The following is an 18,731-nucleotide window of genomic DNA, read 5'->3' on the forward strand; positions in this document are numbered from 1 at the left end:
CTCTGAAACCAATAATACCTTCTATGTTAATTAATTGGATTTAATTTTTTTTTTTTAAGTACATTAAGGGGCGCCTTGGTGGCTTAGTCGGTTAAGTGCCTGACTCTTGGTTTCGGCTCAGGCTGTGATCTCCCAGTGATGCGAGGAGGGATACTCTGGTCCCCACTGGGACATCCGGGCCTCGGGGAGGCGGGGCTGGCTGGTCCCCGCTGGTGACCAGAGTCTGCCTCCTGGCGGCGCCCACTGCAGAGCCAGGCTCTGGCCACCCCATGCGGGGGCTCAGTCCCTCTTCATTGCTTCTGCCCACCCCACACCTAAGCAGGGGTTCCCGGACGGACAGTGTGTGCGCATTCCAGGGAGATGGAAAAGGGATCTCACGGAAGCCATTACTGCGTGCAGTGTGTCCATGCTATACTTATGACTTGACCTCTGGATAAAATCTGTGAGGGTGTGAGTGAGTCTGCGTGTGTGTGTGTGTGAAAGAGAAATAGAGAGATGACTCCCATGAGGTGCTGAACATGGTGCTTTAAACACTGTTTTTAGAATTGTATCATGATTCCTGAACTTGAACATCGGCTTCCTGCTAAACTACACCTGTTTCCTCCCCTGTGGCCACCCCTGCCCCCAGGCTGCTCAGAACAGCAGCGCCAGTCCGAGCCCCGAATGCTGGCGGCTCCTGCTCCCCTGGCGTCCTTGGTCCTCCATGGCCTCTCCAGTCCCAGGGGAGATGCTCCGCAGAACCAGTCGCCCTCTGAGAAGGAAGGCAGGAGCAGGTGTGCCCCACCCAGGGCCCCAGGGGCAAGACCAGGCTTGCAGCTGTGAGGGAAGACGGTTGAGTTGTGGATGCCAACCACAGCAGGGCAGTTGGCCAATGGCCCGCTGGGAGAGAGCCCCCCGGAGTAACAGCCATGGGCCTTGGAGAGAAGGTTCAGGCAGAGGACCAGGCCACTTGGCCACGGAACACTGGGATACCCACTGCCAGCAAGAAAGACCGGGGTACCCACTGTATCTCCTCCAGGGATCTCCAGGCTGCAGGTCCTTTGACCCTGAAGGCAAATGAGGCCAGGGACAGGTCAGGTGGGCTCTGAGGCCCCCTGGGGGCAGAGACCTGGCCCCAAGTCATGCTGGCCCCTGCTGCTGCTGGGCTTGGCTGTGGGTGCCCAGGGCCGGCTGACCCCCAAGACAGTAGCCCCACCGAACAGCACCCCAGAGCCCAGAGCCCCAGCAGGAAGCAGCTCTCGGAGCCTGTGGGACAGGTAAGGGACTGAGTGAGTCATGGGGGTGCGGGAGGAGAGCGTCTTTGCTGCCAGAACTGGGCCTGGGACACTGAGCCGCTATGAGGGGGACAAGAAAGACAAGGGAAAAAAATCAGTGAGAAGAGAGGCAGCCTGGACAGACCCTGGCTTTATTTAAAGTGTTGACATTTTGTCCAGGGTATATTTGTTTGCTTTTTTTTTTTTTTACTATTGCATTAAAATATTATTTATCTGACTTACTGCACTTTCTGGCACTCCAAAATTTTGCACCCAAGGCTAGCGGCTCACTCACCTCACCTTGGTCTTCTGGGTAGGGAAGAAACAGGAGGCAGGGGCAGGATATCCATGTGGGTGGTGGGTGCTGTGGCTGGGCCAGGGTGCCCAGGTCACCTCCTTTATGCTGATGAGTCACCTCCTTGCCCTTCTCCTGCTGGGCAGGGGCCACCCCCTGGAGCACTAGGGTGCAGGCTTCCTACCTCAGAGTGGGCCTTCCCTGCTGTCCCCAGGTCACTGGACCCTCTGCCAAGCATCTTCAACCAGAGCCACCTCCTGCAACCCACCCCCTAAGAACTCGAGCCACCCAGGGTGCAAGCTCCTCCATGGGAAAGGCCCCCACAAGGGTCTTTTGGGGGGCCACGGTCAGCCCCCACTTGCTGATTGAACCCAGCCCCCGCCTCTCATGTATGGGTGGGAAGTCCCTGGACAAAGTGCCAAGCGTCTGGGTCCGTTCATGATAATGGGTGACACAACAGCACCTTCACTGTGGGCACTAATCCCTTTAGGGGCAGAATGTCCCTGAACAGCCCCACAAGGCACAGCCCACTGTCATCCCCATTTTACAGATGAGGATGGAGGTCCAGAGAGCTGAGGGGATCTTCTCAGTATCATATAGCTGGTGCAGACTCCAACACTCATAACCAATGGCCTGCAGCTGTTCCCACCCCATCTCCTAACTTGGGGGTGCTGACAGGTCTGCTCCTTGCAGCCTCAGCTGCCTACTCTGCAAAGCAATGGGTCCCAATTGGGTGAGGGCCTTGTAGTCTGACACCCACCCCAGGGATGCTGGTGTCGTAGTGGTGAAGGGCTAGAACAGGATGAGATGCGTCTGTTCTGTACTGGCAGGCCAGCCATGGAGGGTGGGTCAGCACCTGTGGGGGTCGGGCAAGGACTGGTATCTCAGCGTCCGGCAGGGTCCAGGGAAACACAGAGAGAGAGATGGAGCCCCATGCAGGGTCAGGCCTTGTGCTGGGGCTGGGAGGTTTGGCCCCAGCTCAAGGTCCCTCGGGAGAGGGGCAGGTGAAACAGTAACCACACCCAAGGACGGTGGCAAAGGGGTATGGGTACAGAATGCCCGAAAAGCTCCCAGTGGTCTGCAGGGCTGGAAGGAGTGGGCACTGGGGCCAAGATGGTCTGAGAAAAGGCCAAACAGGTGACCAGCGCCTGACCTGGCGGACCCACCTCGAAGGACAGATTTCATCTGGGGCATCCCGGGGAATGTTTGCAAGGAAAGGACATGACCAGACTTGGGTGATTGAGGGTGGGAATCCAGGGCTAGAAAGACTTGGATATGTGTGTGGCGGGTTCCCTGGCAAAGTGCACGGGTCCTTGGAGATTGAGGAGGTGGGAGTAACAGGAAAGGGAGGAGCCAGGATGCCCCCCGCCCCGGGTTTTTGCTAGCCAGTTAAAGGAACGCTGCGACACACCAGTGTGTCCTGTATCTTAACAAAATGGTCCAAGAGAAGGGGTGCCTGCAAGGCCTTGGTCTCGCCCAAGGACGTCCACTCACTTTCCTGACACTCAAGGCCAGTGGATATAGAGAGAATGGGGCCCAAACAAGGAGCTCACATGCCGTCTTGAGGACAGACCGATAGACCATTTTCGAGCAGTAAGGTGGGAGGAGGGAAATGACCCAGCTGGTTTCACAGACAAAACGCTGTTGGCTGGTGATGGGATGTCTCCAGGCAAAAGAAGTAGCCAAGGCTGAGGGGAGAGTGAGGTGCGAAGGCCACGTCAGAGACTGGGGGAGGGGAGAGGGAGACTGGTGGCAGACCACAGGGGGTTTCATGCACTGGTGCTTTTTCCTGAGATCCTTGAGGGACTTACGTCGGGGACTCTCAGAGTCAGATCTGTGTCTTGGGAAAATGGCTCCGGATTTTTTGACGGCAGATTAGAGCTGCAGAGAGAGGGCTGTCCACACAATGACCAAGCTCACCTGTGAAACTGGCAAGTGAATTTAAAGTGATGGTGCCAGAGGGTTGACGGAGAAGGACTGGGCATTCTCATGGATGGTCAGTGGGAGACGAAATTCTTGGAACAATGACACCACGTGTCAAAATTCATAAAAACCTGCGTTCCTTTTAACCAAGTAATTCCACTCCTAGAAATTTATCTTGAGGAAATAATGAGAATTTGAGCTAAATATTGTATGTGTGTTCAGAGGAAAAAGTAGAAACACCCTCAAAGTCCAACGATAAGAGAAGGTAAAATTAACTATGGCATATCATGGAAGAGAATAATAAATGATATATAGAGATACAGATATATAGAGATAGAGACATAGAGATATGTATTTGGTGGCTATAATAACATATTAAAGATTTCTATTTTTATTTTACTTTAATTTATACAGAGTAAAATTCCCTCTTTTTGGTATAGTAGCTGTAAATTTTAATAAAATCATAGAGTCATGTAACTAGCACCACAATCAAGATAGAGAACATTTCCATCACCCCCCAAAATTTCCTTGTTTCCCTTTGGTAATCAGTCCCTTTCTGGGCCCCAACCATGGCAACCACTGATCTCTCTGTGACCCTATAGTTTTGCCTTTTCCAAATTATCATATACATGGAATAGTACAGTATATAACCTTTTCATAAATTAAACTTTTTATTTTGAAATCATTGTAGATTCACATATAGTTGTAAGAAACAACACAAGGGCCCCAGGTCCCCTTCACCTGGTTTCCCCCAAAGCCACCCAGGCGTCCCAGTTCTCTCTGTGTTTTCTATTTGTCAGTCTGGTAAACATTTCTCAAAGCTGTTAAACTTTGAAGAACCAGCTTTTGGTTGTACTGGTTCTCTTTATTGTTTTTTACTCTCTAATTCATTTATTTCTACTCTAATCATTATTATTTCCTTCCTTCTGCTAGCTTTGGAATTAACTTGTTCTTCTTTTTCTATTTCCTTAACGTAGACTTAAGTTATTGTTTTGAAGTCTTTCTTCTTTTTTTTTTTTTTTAAGATTTTTAAATTTGGGGTGCCTGGGTGGCTCAGTGGGTTAAGCCTCTGCCTTCAGCTCTTGCCATGATCCCAGGGTCCTGGGATCGAGCCCCACATCGGGCTCTCTGCTCAGCGGGGAGCCTGCTTCCCCCCGTCTCTCTCTCTGCCCGCCTCTCTGCCTACTTGTGATCTCTGTCTGTCAAATAAAAAAAAAAAAAACTTTGAATTTTTCATGAAGTCCAACTTGTCTAGCTTTCCTTTGTTGCCTGTGCCTTCAGTGTCTTATCCAAGAAATCACTGCCAATCCAATGTTGTAAAACTTTTGGCCTATGTTTTCTTCTAAGAGTGTCATTGTTTTAGCTCTTATATTTATGTCTTGCATTCATTTTGAGTTCATTTTTGTCTATGATGTTAAGTAAGAGTCCAGCTTCATTCTTCTGCATGTGAATACCTATGTTTCCCAGTACCATTTGTTGAAAAGACTCCTTCCCCCATTGAATGGTCTTGGCACCCTTGTTAAAAATCATTTGATTTTATGCATAAGAGTTTATTTCTGGGGTCTCTGTTCTATTTATGCCATTGGTTTGTATTTATGTCAATACCACACTTTCTTGATTGTTGTGGATTTATAGTAAGTCTCAAAGTCTTATACTGTCATTTCTCTGACTTTGCTCTTTCCTTTCAAAATTGTGTTAGCTATCTGAGTCCTTTGTCCCTCTATAGAAACTTTAGAATCAGTTTGCCAATATCAACAAACTAATTTGCTGGGAATTTGATTAGGATTGCATTGAAGCTACAGATCTGGCCTGAGGGTTGAGTAGTGAGAGCACTCATAGTCACATGTGACAAGATGAAGACAGAAAAAGAGCTGGGTTGGGGGAACAGTGGTCAGTCTCATTTGGGTATGGTAAATTTGAGATTCCTGTTGAACATCCAGCTGGAGATGGTCAGTAGCAATTTAGGAAGAGTCAAGGAGAGGGTTTGGAGCTGAAATAGACTCGAGCCTCACCAAATGGGCAGTAGTGGGAATCCACAATGTAGGAAGATGGCAAAGAAGGAGGACCCAGGGTGCTGGTCAGGGAGTCAGCTGCCATGCATGGGCAGGAGTGAAAGGGAGGTTAGGGGAGGAGAATGGGAGGTCTCAGGTACCAACAGGAAGAGGGTCACTGAAAAGAGAGGCTGACTCTATGTTGCATCCTGTAAAGACATAATGTACAGCAGGAATTGGGAAAATACCAGGAAGAGGGCCTTGTTGGCCTTGACCTGAGAATTTTCAGGGAGAGATGAAGATGAAAGCCAGGGAGGCCCTCCATGTCTCAGGATATGAAACAGTGCCTGGAGCTACTGTTGGATGGATAGATGGTAAGTGGATGGTTGGTTGGAAGGATGATAGATGGATGAACACATGGATAGGTGGACAGAAAAACAGCGGTCTGAGAGATCAGAGAAAAAACTTCATCAAAGAAGTGGGACTGCATTGTGCCTTGATGTGTAGAGAAAAAGTGGGGGGTCTTCACATGGGAGAATTATGAGTCAGGAATGTCCAAGTACCAGACCAACCAGTAGGCCCAGAGAGGAAGCCACCTGTCTGGACCATGGGAAATTGTAGGAGAGGAACCCTTGGAAGCTCTATGTGAGGCTCAGCGCTTTACTGAACACCTACTCCATGCAGTGTCACCATCAGCCCTGAGGATTAGGAGATGACCAGGACAGCCTTGGAAAGGGGAGAAATATACAAGACATGGGCGGCGTCTACCTCAATCAGTGGGTTGGGTATGGGGACACCTCTGGGCTATAGGGTCATCCAGGTGTGTCACAGCCTCTAGGAGGCTGACTGCCCAGCCCCACTGCTACAGCCTTATGCCCATCACAGGTTCCTATTCTGGCCCGGGCCCCATGGGGCAGGCCCCAGGTGCTGGCCCGGTGGATTTTGGCCTGAAACTCAGTCACCCTGGTATGTTTTCAGTGACGGAACCCAGCTCACCGTCCTAGGTAAGTGGCTCTCACCACTGTTGTGGCTCTCACTCTCTGTTGTCTTGGGAAAGTTAGTTTTCTTTGGGGGCTGCTTCCTGTCCACTCTCCCAACCTTAAAGACAGAGCCCCTAGCAGATCTGTGGGATCTGGGGGAAGTGGATTGGCCTGAGGGAACCAGCAGGAAGGACCCAATGGTACAAACATTTATCTTTAGAATCTGACAGTTGAATGTGTTCAGATTCCAGGGGCCTACGCCGGGGGGGGGGGGGGGGGAGGGGTATCCAAAAATGGATGTTCCTTCCCTTCTTCCAGGGCAGACAGCTGTGTGGGGTCTGAGGCAGGTTCTGACTAGGGGTCCTGGGGCAGCCTTACATAGAGTCCCTTCAGGTCTTGGCCAAGGGCTTAATAACATCCAGGCTAGGAGGGCCACACAGGAGGCTAGGGACATGGCTGGGGCTTGTGAACCCAGCCTCTGGGGACACAGAGGGGCAGTCTGAGGGAAAGCCCATGGGAGGGGGACAGAACAGTCTGGTTTGCTCTAGGCTGAAGTGCTGAGAACCTCTGCTAGGGCACGAGGGACACAGGCACAGAGACAAGAGTGATGCAGGCCAGGGTGACCAGAAATACAGCCCTCCTAAGACATTGGTCAGAAAGGAGCAGGTCCCATGGGGCAGAGCCTTACCAGTTCCTGGAGCCCCATAACCCCCCAGGTGTCTCACCTGTCCAAGGGCTGGCCTCCTGCTGGGAGGCAGGGACAGAGCCTTTCCTGAGAGTGACAGGGTCTCCATGCCCCACTGGGCGCAGGCTTGGGACCTCCCCACACACTGTCAGAGCTGTCCTGGCAGGCTGGATAGGGGACTCCAGTTCACAGGGAAAGTACCTGGATCTGGAAGAATGAAGTGATATGGGGGCCGGACGCTGGCCTGAGGAAGAAACTGAGGCCGCGGAATCACTTCTCACACATCTGGGAGAGGTGACATGGCAGAGCTGCTGGGAGCCTCAGAGGCTGCTTGCTGTCCAGGGCTGGAGTTGAAAGGAGGGTCTCCTGGTAAACAAGCATGGACACCATGGGAACAGTCACAGAGGCTGTAGGTAAGGGAAGGGCGGCCCAACACTTTGACTCTGCCTGCATCTTTCACTCTCCCTTCGGTCCACATAGGTCAGCCCAAGTCTACACCCTCGGTCACGCTCTTCCTGACATTCTCTGAGATCACGGCCAGCAAGGCCACCCTGGTGTGCCTCATCAGTGACTTCTACCCCAGCAGCATGACAGTGGCCTGGAAGGCAGACGGCAGCCCCATCACCCAGGGCGTGGAGACCACCAAGCCCTCCAAACAGAGCAACAACAAGTACGCGGCCAGCAGCTACCTGAGCCTGTCGCCTGACAAGTGGCAATCTCACAGCAGCTTCAGCTGCCTGGTCACGCACGAGGGCAAAACCGTGGAGAAGAAGGTGGTCCCCTCACAGTGCTCTTAGGTCCCCGACACCCTCCCCCACCCAGCGGGGCCTGGAGCCACAGGACCTCCAGGACGATCTTCCCTCACCAGGGTCATCCCAGCCCTTCTCCCTGTATCTAGTCAACACTCAATAAAATGCTCTTTATTCAGTCAGAAATCGTGTTCTCAGCTCATTGCGTTTCAAACACATTGTGTACTCAAATGTGAACATTTCACCCTGTGGGAAAGGAGTCAACAGAGGCATTGTCAGGTTTCTGGAAGGGCAAGTTTCACTCTCACCCAGAATTGCCAGAGAATATTCCAGAACAGGAGATACCGACAGCAGAACCGAGAGAGGCCTTCCTCCACCATGTCTCCATGCTTACTTTTCTTGCATGGACCACATCGGTCACCACCAGTACCAAAGCCCACTGCTTCTGGTTCCCTGAGGACTCCTGGATAACGTGTGAGCTCCACCCTGGATCTAGGGCCTCACCATCAGGGACTAGCTCTTTCTGAGATGTCCACTCTCCTTTCTTTATGCCTCCCCTCCTTGCCATGTTTTGGCTGGTTTTCTACCCCATATAGATATTCCCTATTGTCAGCCTAGAGCATTCACCCTTCCTTAAGTTACCGCCTGCTCCTGCCTCCCCAGGAACACTGTCCTGTGCCCCTCCCACAGACATCTCTGTCACACTCAGTACAGGACCCTCAGTCCCTGGACCCTAGTCACTCAATCCCACACTGCCACTGAGGACTCCTCCTCCCACGTGTGTCATCGGGTTCCAGCGTGTATTCAGGGTTCCTGGGAAGCAGGGACTTTAGAGTCCAATCCACCACTGACCCCACCACAAGCACTAAACCAAAATGTCCATGGGTAGTCACTGGGGCCAGGAGTTCAATGACAAGCTTACATTCTAGAGTGTGTGCTGGACAACTGTGAACCATGAGCCAGCTCACGTTAGGAGTTGGCAATGGGCTCTGAGAACCAGGAAGACTGCTGTGCTAGGAGCTAGCTCAGGAGCTTGGGTCCCGGCTCCGTGTCCCACAGACTGGACATGTGCACAAGCACGGTCAGGTCAGATGCACATGCTAGTATACACGCATGTCTGCTATTGCACACATGGCCAGGTTGGGCACGTGTCTAGGATGTGTGGTGGCATCCAGAAGCCTCCATGGGCCTCCGCTCAGCCAAGGGCACAGGCCCCATCATGTCTGTGGTGGAAACAGGTCTGTTGGCTCCACAGGGTGGCATTCCCCAAGCAAGCTGGGCCACACACAGAGCTCCTTCCAGGAAGCTCCCTGGGATGGGGTATGTCACTCAGACACTCCCCGCTGCCCCTCCATGGCTTGGGATGGGGGGAAGCTCACCCTCCCCGCCAAGGACCTGAAGATGCGAGTGGGGAGGGAGCCCCCTCTCAAGCTCCCATGGCCCAGACCAGCCCCCACAAGGAGGAGGCTGGACCTTGAGCTTCCCTAGCATCTGCAGGTGGGCCTGGGTTTGGCGGGGCGGCCGTTTGCGGGCGACAGAGGGTTTGTGTTCCAGGCTGTGTCACCATGTGATCTGTTCAGTGGAGGGACCCAGGTGACTGTGCTGTCTCTCTCTTTGAGAACCAAAGTGAAATTTGGACTTGAATTTCTCTCCTTTCCATTCAGTCTAGGACTGGGATCTGAATGCTCTGGCATTCTGGAAAGTTCACTTTTTGTCTGGCCATCTCACCCCCTGTAGCCTATTCCCGCTCTGCAGCACCTGGTGGGGACAGGATGGGCCAGTTCCCGTGACCCCTTCCTGCCCTCGTCGCTGGGACTCAGATCTGCTTCTCCAGTTGACCATCCCCGCTAGCCTCTGGGATAGAAGGAATCTTCAGTTTTCCTTATGGGGTAGTTTCAATCTTACCCAGAATAGCCAAAAGAATATTCCAGAATAGAAGACAGGCCAGCAGGACAGGACAGCCCACCCTCTGCTCCTTCCTATGTTTACCATTCTTGTGTGGACCATGTTCCACCCCAAGCGGTCTTCAGGCTAATGGCTAAGCTCCTCCCTGGAATCCTGGGGTCTCACTGGCTGGGAAGGGAGGAGAGCCTGAAAGACAGACACCATGTTAAAGACAGAAGGACCAAGCTGGACAGACAGAATCCCTGCATTAAGATACTAGGGAGAGTTACCTGGGGGAGATCTCAGGCAGACCAATGCTGGAGGACAGATGGATTTCTCAAGGAGCTCTAAGGTCTCAAGGCCGATGCCAGCCAGGAAAAGGACAGCTCAGGGCTGGGATGCCTCAGGGGTGGGATGAGGACAGGTGAACCTGCAGAGGGACAGAGACTAAAGAGAGGGTGCCAGGGCTCCCCCAACTGAGGCATTGGGATGCTCCCGACAGGCCTGGAGGGCTTTTGCCAAGGCTCACGCCTGTCATCCCCAGCCCCGCTCTGGGCACCCAATCAGCTCTCAATAAAATGTCCTTTTGTCAGTCAGAAATCATGCTCTCTGCTAATTCCTTTGGGTCTCACACTTGATTAGCAGCCTCTCCAGGATTCTCAGGGTGACGTGCATGAGATCGAGGTAGGAAAGTAGCCCAAGAGGAGCAGCCCACACTCTCCTTGGGGCATCTCTCGGGATAGGAGGAGTCTGGTCACTAGAACCTCTGTCTCTCTGTCCTCTCCTTCCACCATTCCTCCTCCAGCACAGAACCATGCCCATTCCCAGCTATCTCTCTGGTCGGAGGGGCCATGGCTGTGACCTCCAGATAAGCTCTACCTCCCTGACCTTGTGGGGACCCTCCACACCCTGGTGTCCTCTCTTTCCTCAGCCTGGAAACCCTGCTCTGATCTGGGCCCCCTCTGCTCCTGGCCCTTGTCCCCCTATACCGTCCTCCCCCCGACCCCATCCAGCTCTGCTTCTGTTCACTTCACCCTCTCCCTGTCGCTCCCTCAGGCTGGACCACCCATAGGGTCCAGGACACTCCAGTAGCTCGGTTTCACAGGCTCTTGAATCTGGACTTGAATTCCTCACTGGATGGCAGGTTCAGAGATGTAAGAGGAATAGAAGAAAGCCAGGAAGAAAATGTTGAACATAAGGCCTGCTGGAAGCTTTGGGCATCTGCAAAAGCTCTGAGTGCCCCAGGAACCAGTGCAAGGAGGGAAATAGGTGCCCCCAGTTTCTCTGCTGGAGGCAAACTGGTGTCTCAATGCTGAGGCCAGGTATCTTGTACCATAATAAAAAGTGGGGACCTGTTTCACCCGAGACCTCCCCAGGGATGGGACTTGGGCTCGGACACACACACAGATAACCCTCCAGCAGCCTCAGGATACAGCAATGACCTTAAGGATGATTCCGCTGCCTCTGCATGGGGAGCCCCCTATGTTCCTGTCTCCATTACTGCCAGGTCACTGTAGCCCAATGGGGCAGGGGTGATTACCTAGTTACAGTCCCCCGATTTGGCCCAGTGCATCCCTGCCAGGCAAACTCCTGTCCCTGGACCCAGAATGGACCCTTGGCGCCAAGTCCCAGCACCCCATACCCACTGCAGGCCCAGCCCACGCCCACTCTGCCTGATGGCCCCTTGGCTACTCTGGGGCCTATGAGCCACTCCCCAACTTGTGCCCCAGCTCTGCCAAAGAAAGATGGAGTACTGGACCAGGTGTGAGGCTCAGAAAATCATTTGCCATCTTCTGGGGGCCAAGAGAGGCATCGCTTATTCAGAATTCTCTCCACTCAACCCTGGAAGTCACTGGGAAAAGCAGAGTCCAACTGGGGACATTCTGGGCGGCACTACGGGGTTCTGGGGGCCTGGGGTTCCAGATACCCTCGGACATGAGGGGTGGTCAATAGACCCGGCCCCAGCACCCACAGCCCTTCATGCTGGATCCCTGGGCTCCCGCTCCCGCTCCCGCCTGCACTCTGGGGGGTTAAAGTGGGATCGGCCAGGTGTGTCACTGTGGGAGGTGGCCACAGATGGGTTGACGGTGATCCCCCGCTGAGTACTGCTTGAGGCTCGTGTCTGACCTCATGTGATGATGCACTGGGCAGCCCAGAAGGCAAGTAGCCATACCCCACACCTTACAGACAGGGACACTGAGGCTTCCAGAGCACTGGCAGCCTGCAGAGCTCTTTCTCTGGTCAGGTGGTCATAGTCACAGAGATGATGGGCACCCAGGCCTCTCCTCACCCCAAGGTCACCCTCTTTCCTGGAGAAGTCACAACTATGCCAGGCCAGGAGAAGATGCTGAACCCACAGACCCTGTTTATCTCTAGAGATCAAAGATACCCTTAAGGCTCTGTGGGGTGGGAGGATCCGGGCTCCTCGGCCCTCTGGTCTCAGCACTGGAACATGCTGAGTGTGGCAGCAGGAGTGTCCCTGTGTGTGAGTGAGGGTGGGGTGTGTGGGTGTGTGTGTCAGCGTCTGGAGCTGCAGGTGTGACCGGCTGTGAGTGTGGGGTGTGGGTTTGTGCCTATCCCTTTATCCCTTTGCACCTCACAGGCAACTTCCTAGGGACAGGGTCAGTCAGTCACCACAGGGCCTCTCTGGACCACAGCCACGGACCCAGGGGTCTCCTACCTACTCCCCGCCTTCTGTTAGGCTTGCAGGCTCAGAGAGGCGCTGGCCCCTTCCTGACCCTCTCCACAGGCCTCCTCCCTCTGACTCTCAAGTTCCCGGGGCAGGCTCCACACCCCGTCCTCTCAGCAAGGGGACGTCTCAGCGGGCCCATGCACCCTCCGGCATGCTGAGTGTGAGCTCCCCCGGAGACCTGAGATTGGAGGATGTCAGAGCCTGTCAGCCAGCCCCTCGGGGGCCACAGGCTCCTGAACAAAGCAGGGGCAGGTGTTGTGTGCCCATTTCACAGATGAGAGAGCCAAGGCTCTGACAATGGGCTGGGGGGGGTGGGGGTAAAGCCTGGGGTCACAAGGTGAGTTCCTGCTGTCCTTGCCCTGCAGGCTCTTTCCTCAGCTCCACTCTCCTATGTGACATGTCACTCATTCACTAACACCCTCCTTTATTCAACAATCTGTGGGCCAGGGCTGGCAGCAAGGAGATGAGAAAGAATTCATGGCCAGGGACAGCCACGGAGACCTGTGCTGACCCCACTCTCATCCTCAAGCCCCCAGATCAGCTCTCAGCCCAGAGAGCGTCTGATGAACCTCAAGCTTCTTCCTGCTCACATAGAATAAGATGGAACCAACAGATATGTGTGCTGAGTGCCCGCAGCTGCCGTCACTGGCCACTACTCTGGGCATGTCACCGTCCCTCATGGACCCTTGACGTCCCTGTTAGGACTGTCATAGCCCATTTCACTGAAGGTCACTGAGCTTGAGGGTTGCACTGGGGCTGCCCTGCTCAGGTAAGAGCAGGGTCATCCCTTCCTGGAAGGAGTGATGGCCCTGGGACACCAGGCAGGCAAGTCCACACAGGATGGAGAAGAGGGACGGGTCCTGGGAGGGGGGTTTGACCTGGCCCTGCCTGCCTAGTTGTAGGACCCAGGGCAGCCCCGTCCCTAAGGGCCTCTTTCCTGCTGGAGGCCTGAGCTGAAAGACAGGACCAGGACTGAGTCAGATGGGGGAGGGAGGCTGTGACTTCCTTCTCAGCCCAAAAGACAGAGCCCAGAATAGCCTCAGTCTGGGGAGGGCAGAGGGACCTGGGGGGATGGGGGACCAGCTGGTCACCTGGGACCACAGCAACCAAATTCTGTTTGGCCAGGAATGCCACAAGTGGTGGACTCCCCCAGAGCATCTAGGCTCAGGGCAGGCTCTGGGTGAAGGGGAGGGACCTGCGTCCTGGATTTTCCTGGACATTCCCAGTTCAGGCCTGTGTCCCAGTGTGATTTTTTTTAAAAGATTTTATTTATTTATTTAGCAGAGAGATAGCACAAGTAGGCAGGGCGTAGGGGATTCTGGGGGTCATGCACAGTAAGCAAATGGGGTCTGGTGGCAGCAACAACTTCTGTAACCTCAAAACAGGACCTGGGAGCTAGACCCCCAAGGCTGGAAGGACAGAGGTAGGGAGAGCATCCTGGGGGGCACAGCATGAACAAAGGTGCAGAGGGAAACAGTAGCACCCCTCAGCTGGTCCTCTCCAGTTCCACTGAAGCCCCCTGACCCCTCCACCTTGAAGACCCCAACCTCCTGTCTCCCATGCCACCTGGCCTGCCATCCTGTTCACCACCCAGAAGGCCCTTGGATTCTGTGCCACATGGCTGGGTCCTGCCCTAGGGAGGAAGGAGAATCAGACAGTGACCACTGGGCAGAGAAGGGACGTACCGAGGATGCTGGGAAACGGGCCAGGGCAAGGTTCCAGGGGCATGCGGGAGTTCTCTGGGGTGGAGGAGTGGCCGTAGGCCAGGAACAGATGGGGCAAGAGACAGAACACACATGCTGAGCCAGCCAGTGGGCTGGAGTGTCCAGAGTCCCGGAGCCTAGCAGAAGGGCAGGGGCAGAGCCCTGAAGGCCTCAGCACTGACTAGAGCTTTGGTTGCAAAAGCAACTGATCCCTGAGACCCTAATGAGTGGCTTATGGTCCCTGTAGCACTTACGAAACATGGGGCACATGGTATTCAGCTGAGCCCCTCAGGGATTCTGTGAGGCTGACAGCCAGGATCATCGTCCCATTTCACCAGCAGGGAAACTGAGGCTCAAAAGGGTTAATATCCCAGAGCGAGCCAGAACAGCTCCTGTGACTCCCAGCCTGGGACCTGCCATCTGATGGATGGGGAGACTGAGGCCAGCAGAGGACGGGGCCCGCTGAGCTCACACAGGGGTGCTCTGTGTGGAGAGCTGCCCTCTGCCAGGCACCAGACATGCTCACACGCGGTGACCTCCCTCTATCACTCTGCAGCCCCAATTCCCTCTCAGGGTGCAGAAAGGAGGTCCAAGTGTGGATGTCAGGCTGAGCCAGGAGTGCAGACCCCAGTGACAGTCCCTCTACCCCAGGGCTGAGAGGAGGGAGGGCCAGAAGGCAAAAGGCCTCAGGGAGACTCTACAGTGGGAGCCCAGCCCCAGGGTCAGGCAGGCAGGAGTCTCCACCCACACACAAGCCTTCTCTGCCCTTGACCTTGGGTGATTTGCATCCCCTCTCTGGGCCTCAGTTTCCTCCTCTGTACAAGGGGGAGATAATTCACCTCTTCCCCACAGGGTCGGTGTGGGGATTTGAGACGATGCCTGTGGTGTGCCTGACCCATGGTGACCCTCGTTAACCACCAACAATTGCTGTCATTTCCTGGGCTCTTGCCCAAGGGACACCTCTGACATGCTGTGTGACCCTGGGCAAGTTGCTTCCCCTTTCTGGACCGTAGCCTTCCCGTCTGCTCAAGGACAACTGGGTGAGAGGTTCCAAGGGCCAGCCTGCTAGGAAACAATAAGATTCCTAAATGAAGGCATTGGTTAAGGAGGCCCAGGCCTGCCAGGACCCTGAGGCCTGAAGCAGAAGGCAGCTGGGCCAACTTGCCTTCCCCAACTCTGGTGACCTTGCAAGCCACCTTGGGAACCCCCAGACTAAAGTTAATCCTAACTTTGACCTAAACTAGAACTCAAAGTGATAAATGGGGAGCAGTATGGGGAAGAGAAACTGAGCCCGTGGTCAGTGGGGCATGGGACAGGTGACAAACAGAGCCAGGTGCGGCCCAGGAAGGGTACAGGGCAGACAGAGGCATTCAGCTAGAGCTGAAAGTTAGTGCTGCTCACAGCAGGGAAGAGCAGAGCCCTCCCCCTATGCCCAGCCCCCTTCCCCACCACCCCCGTGCCTGGTGCTACCCCCTGGCTGCCTCCCAGAGCTCCAATCTGAATCCTGGAATCCTGGAGGGCCGGACCTCAGGGACTTCGACCTTCTCCTTCCAGGACCTTCATGGACAAAGGAAAAACTGCTGCCCCCACAGGGTGCAGCCCTTCCTGGATGTGCAGACTCTATCTCATCCTCGGCTCAGTACCTGGGAACTGCAAGGCTCCCAGTAAACAGTGTGAATGAGGGAAGGAAGGCAGAGATGGGTGAGTAGATAGATGTGTGTGTGGGTGAGTGAGTGATGGATGTGCGGGTGGATGGATGGATGGGTGGGTAGGTGGATGTGTGAACAGATGGAGAGACGGGTGGATGGCTGATGGATGCGCGGCTGGTTGGGTGGGTGTGGATGGATTAATGAATAGGTAGATGAGCGGGTGGATTAGATTGGTGGATTCATGGATAGGTTAGTAATTGGATGGGTGAATGGATGGACAGTAGTTGGGTGGATGGGTAGATCTTAACCATGAGAAACACAGACCCTTGGTGCCTGGCAGCTCTGTGCCTGAACCCAACACTTGGGTTCTGATGCTGATGTTGACTTGAGGGTGACCTTGGCGTTGTCATTGCCTTAATGTCTCTAAGCCTTGTCCCCTCACAGGCAACTAAGATGTGGGTCAGTACCTGCCCTGCATACCTCACCAGCTCAGCTTCTGGGAAATAACCTGAAAAAACAGACAGGCAAGAAGGTGCTTTAAGATCCCTAGAGGGCTTCCCGGAAGCACTCTTGGTGTGGAAGGACCTTGCAGATCACTGAGCTGATCCTCCGGAGTTGGATCACAGCTTGTGGGAAGAGCCCCAGCTTGGAGCCCAGACAGACCTGGGTTCTAGTCCTGACTCCACCACTTTCCAAGTGCATGACCTTGTGCAGGTGACTGAGACCATATACCGGTTCCAAACAAAATAGACTTTGGGACAGAAATTATTACAAGAGACAAAGAAAAATACTACATATTGATGGACGGGTCAATTGGCAAAGAAATATAATAATTAACATATACATATCTTACTGCAGAGCCCCAAAATCAAAAGTGAGAACTGATAGAACTGAATGGAGAAATACAGTCCTCCAATTATAAAATTATAAATTCTACAATTATAAATTCTACAACTATACTTGGAGAATTCTATGCTCCACTATCAATAATGGATAGAAGGTCTAGACAGGATTAATAAGAACATAGAGGAGTGGCACCTGGGTGACTCAGTTCATTAAGTGTCCTGCTCTTGATTTTGGCTCAGGTCATGATCTCAGGGTAGTTAGATGAAGCCCCACATGGGACTGCACACTGGGCATGGAGCCTGCTTAAGATTCTCTCTCTCCCCCTGCTCCCCTTTTCTCTCTTAAAAAAACAAAAAACAAAAAACTGTGGAGGCTGAGAAAATTAAGGCCATCCCACCTCAGGTTTAGCATTAGCACAAGTACAGCCATCTTAGCTTTGGCGGCATCTCAGGCCTAAGGGTTGAACTTTCCCCTACTTTACTTTACTTTAGTTCCAGGAATGCCCACCCTGCTTTAGTCCCAAGAAAGTATCCCACCCTGCAACAGCCCGGCAACAGCTAATCAGCTCATTGCAGAAAAGTCTGAAACTTCTCCCCCAGCCAAGCCTCTTGTAATGACCCATAAAACCCCTGCCTTAACTAGCCTCGGGGTCCAAGTCCCTACTCCGCTGTGTCGGGTATACTTAGGCCCAAGCTTAAGCTTGTCAAATAAACCCTCGTGTGATTGCATTAGTGCTTGGATCCTTGGTGGTCTCTCAGATGCGAAAACTTGGGCATAACACAACATAGGGCAACTACGTAACACTATAAAACACATCTAATAAGACATATCTAATAACTACAAATGTCACAAAAATGTATAGAACATTCCATCTGACAATAGAACACACAATTTTCTCAAGTGCACATGAACATTCTCCAGAATAGACTGTTAGCTATAAAATAAATCCCACTAATTTAAAAGAATTACATTAATACAAAGTATCTTCTCTAACTTCCTTGGAATAAAACTAGAGATAAATAATACAGGACATTTTGTGAATTCACAGCTATGTGGAAAGTAAACAACACACTCCTAAGTCATCAATGGGTCAAAGAAAAAAAAATCACAGGTGATATTGAAAATACTTTGGGACGAATAAAAATAAAGCTTAAGCTGAGATCATGACCTGAACCAAAACCAAGATTCGGTTGCTTAACTGACTGGGCCACCTAGGCACCCCAGTCATTTGTATTTCTATGCATTAGCAATGAGCAAACAAAAAAAGGAAATTAAGACAATCCCATTTACAATAACATCAGAAAGTACAAAATACTTAGGAAAACTATGAAATGTTGCTGAAAGAAATTTAAAAAGACCTACTAAATAAATGGAAAGACACTCCATCCCATCTGGTCACGGACTGGCAATACTGCCCAAACCGCTCTGCGGGTTTAACAACCCTACCCAAATCCCAGTGGCCTTGTCCACTATGGAAATGGAAAAGCTGATCCTGAAACTCAGACAGAAATGCAAAGACCCTGAAGGGCCAAAAAAAAGAAAAGAAAAGGAAAAGAAAAAGAAATCTTGAAAAAGTAGAACAAAGCTGGAGGGCTCACACCTTCCAATCTCAAAGCTTACTAAAAGCTACAGGCAACAATACCATGCAGTATTGGCCCAAGGATCAAGGCAATGGAGTTGAGAGTCTGGAAAGAAAACCACACCTGTGGCCAGCTGATTGTTTTCAAATACTTCACCTTAGAGCAGTTTTAGGCTCACAGCAAAACTGAGAGGAAGGTGCAGTTTCCCATGTGCCCCCTCCCTGCCACGCCTAGTGCCTCCACTGTGAGTGGTCTCTCCGCCCCCTTACCTCCACCCCCGCCCCTGAGCGGTAATGGGCTCTCACTGTCATGGCCTTGTTACCCAAAGCCCACAGTCCATACTAAAGATCCCTTTTGATGTTGTGCCTTCAAAGGTTTGGGAGTCAGGGGCGCCTGGGTGGTTCAGTTGGTTAAGCATCTGCCTTCAGCTCAGGCCATGATCCCAGGGTCCTGGGATGGAGTCCCGAATTGTGCTCCCTGCTCAACAGGAAGCCTGCTTCT

General features: G+C 52.8%; 1 protein-coding gene and 2 long non-coding RNA genes across 5 annotated transcripts in view; 2 read left to right on the top strand and 1 right to left on the bottom strand.

The window, feature by feature from the left end:
• LOC116571625 overlaps positions 1-18,731 on the bottom strand; it is a 33,495-nt gene that overhangs the window by 13,782 nt on the left and 982 nt on the right. Inside the window, exon 2 of one of the 3 annotated variants that reach the window (XR_004277930.1) lies at positions 7,168-7,493. This is a non-coding gene — a long non-coding RNA (uncharacterized LOC116571625). Of the gene's footprint in view, positions 1-1,548; positions 3,354-7,167; positions 7,613-18,731 lie in introns of those variants that run through there. The other 2 variants (XR_004277929.1, XR_004277931.1) reach the window with 2 other exon arrangements.
• LOC116571623 (immunoglobulin lambda-like polypeptide 5) lies at positions 1,042-8,054 on the top strand. Its single transcript, XM_032309694.1, has 3 exons — positions 1,042-1,256; positions 6,348-6,466; positions 7,608-8,054. Exons 1-3 carry the CDS (start codon positions 1,057-1,059, stop codon positions 7,922-7,924), a joined length of 636 nt encoding a protein of 211 aa, XP_032165585.1. The 5' UTR covers positions 1,042-1,056; the 3' UTR covers positions 7,925-8,054.
• On the top strand, positions 15,505-16,484 carry LOC116571626. The gene is made up of 2 exons (XR_004277932.1): positions 15,505-15,856; positions 16,249-16,484. It is a non-coding gene; the product is annotated as an uncharacterized LOC116571626 (long non-coding RNA).

Source organism: Mustela erminea, chromosome 13 (assembly GCF_009829155.1).
Source record: "Mustela erminea isolate mMusErm1 chromosome 13, mMusErm1.Pri, whole genome shotgun sequence".
Lineage (NCBI taxonomy): Eukaryota > Metazoa > Chordata > Mammalia > Carnivora > Mustelidae > Mustela > Mustela erminea.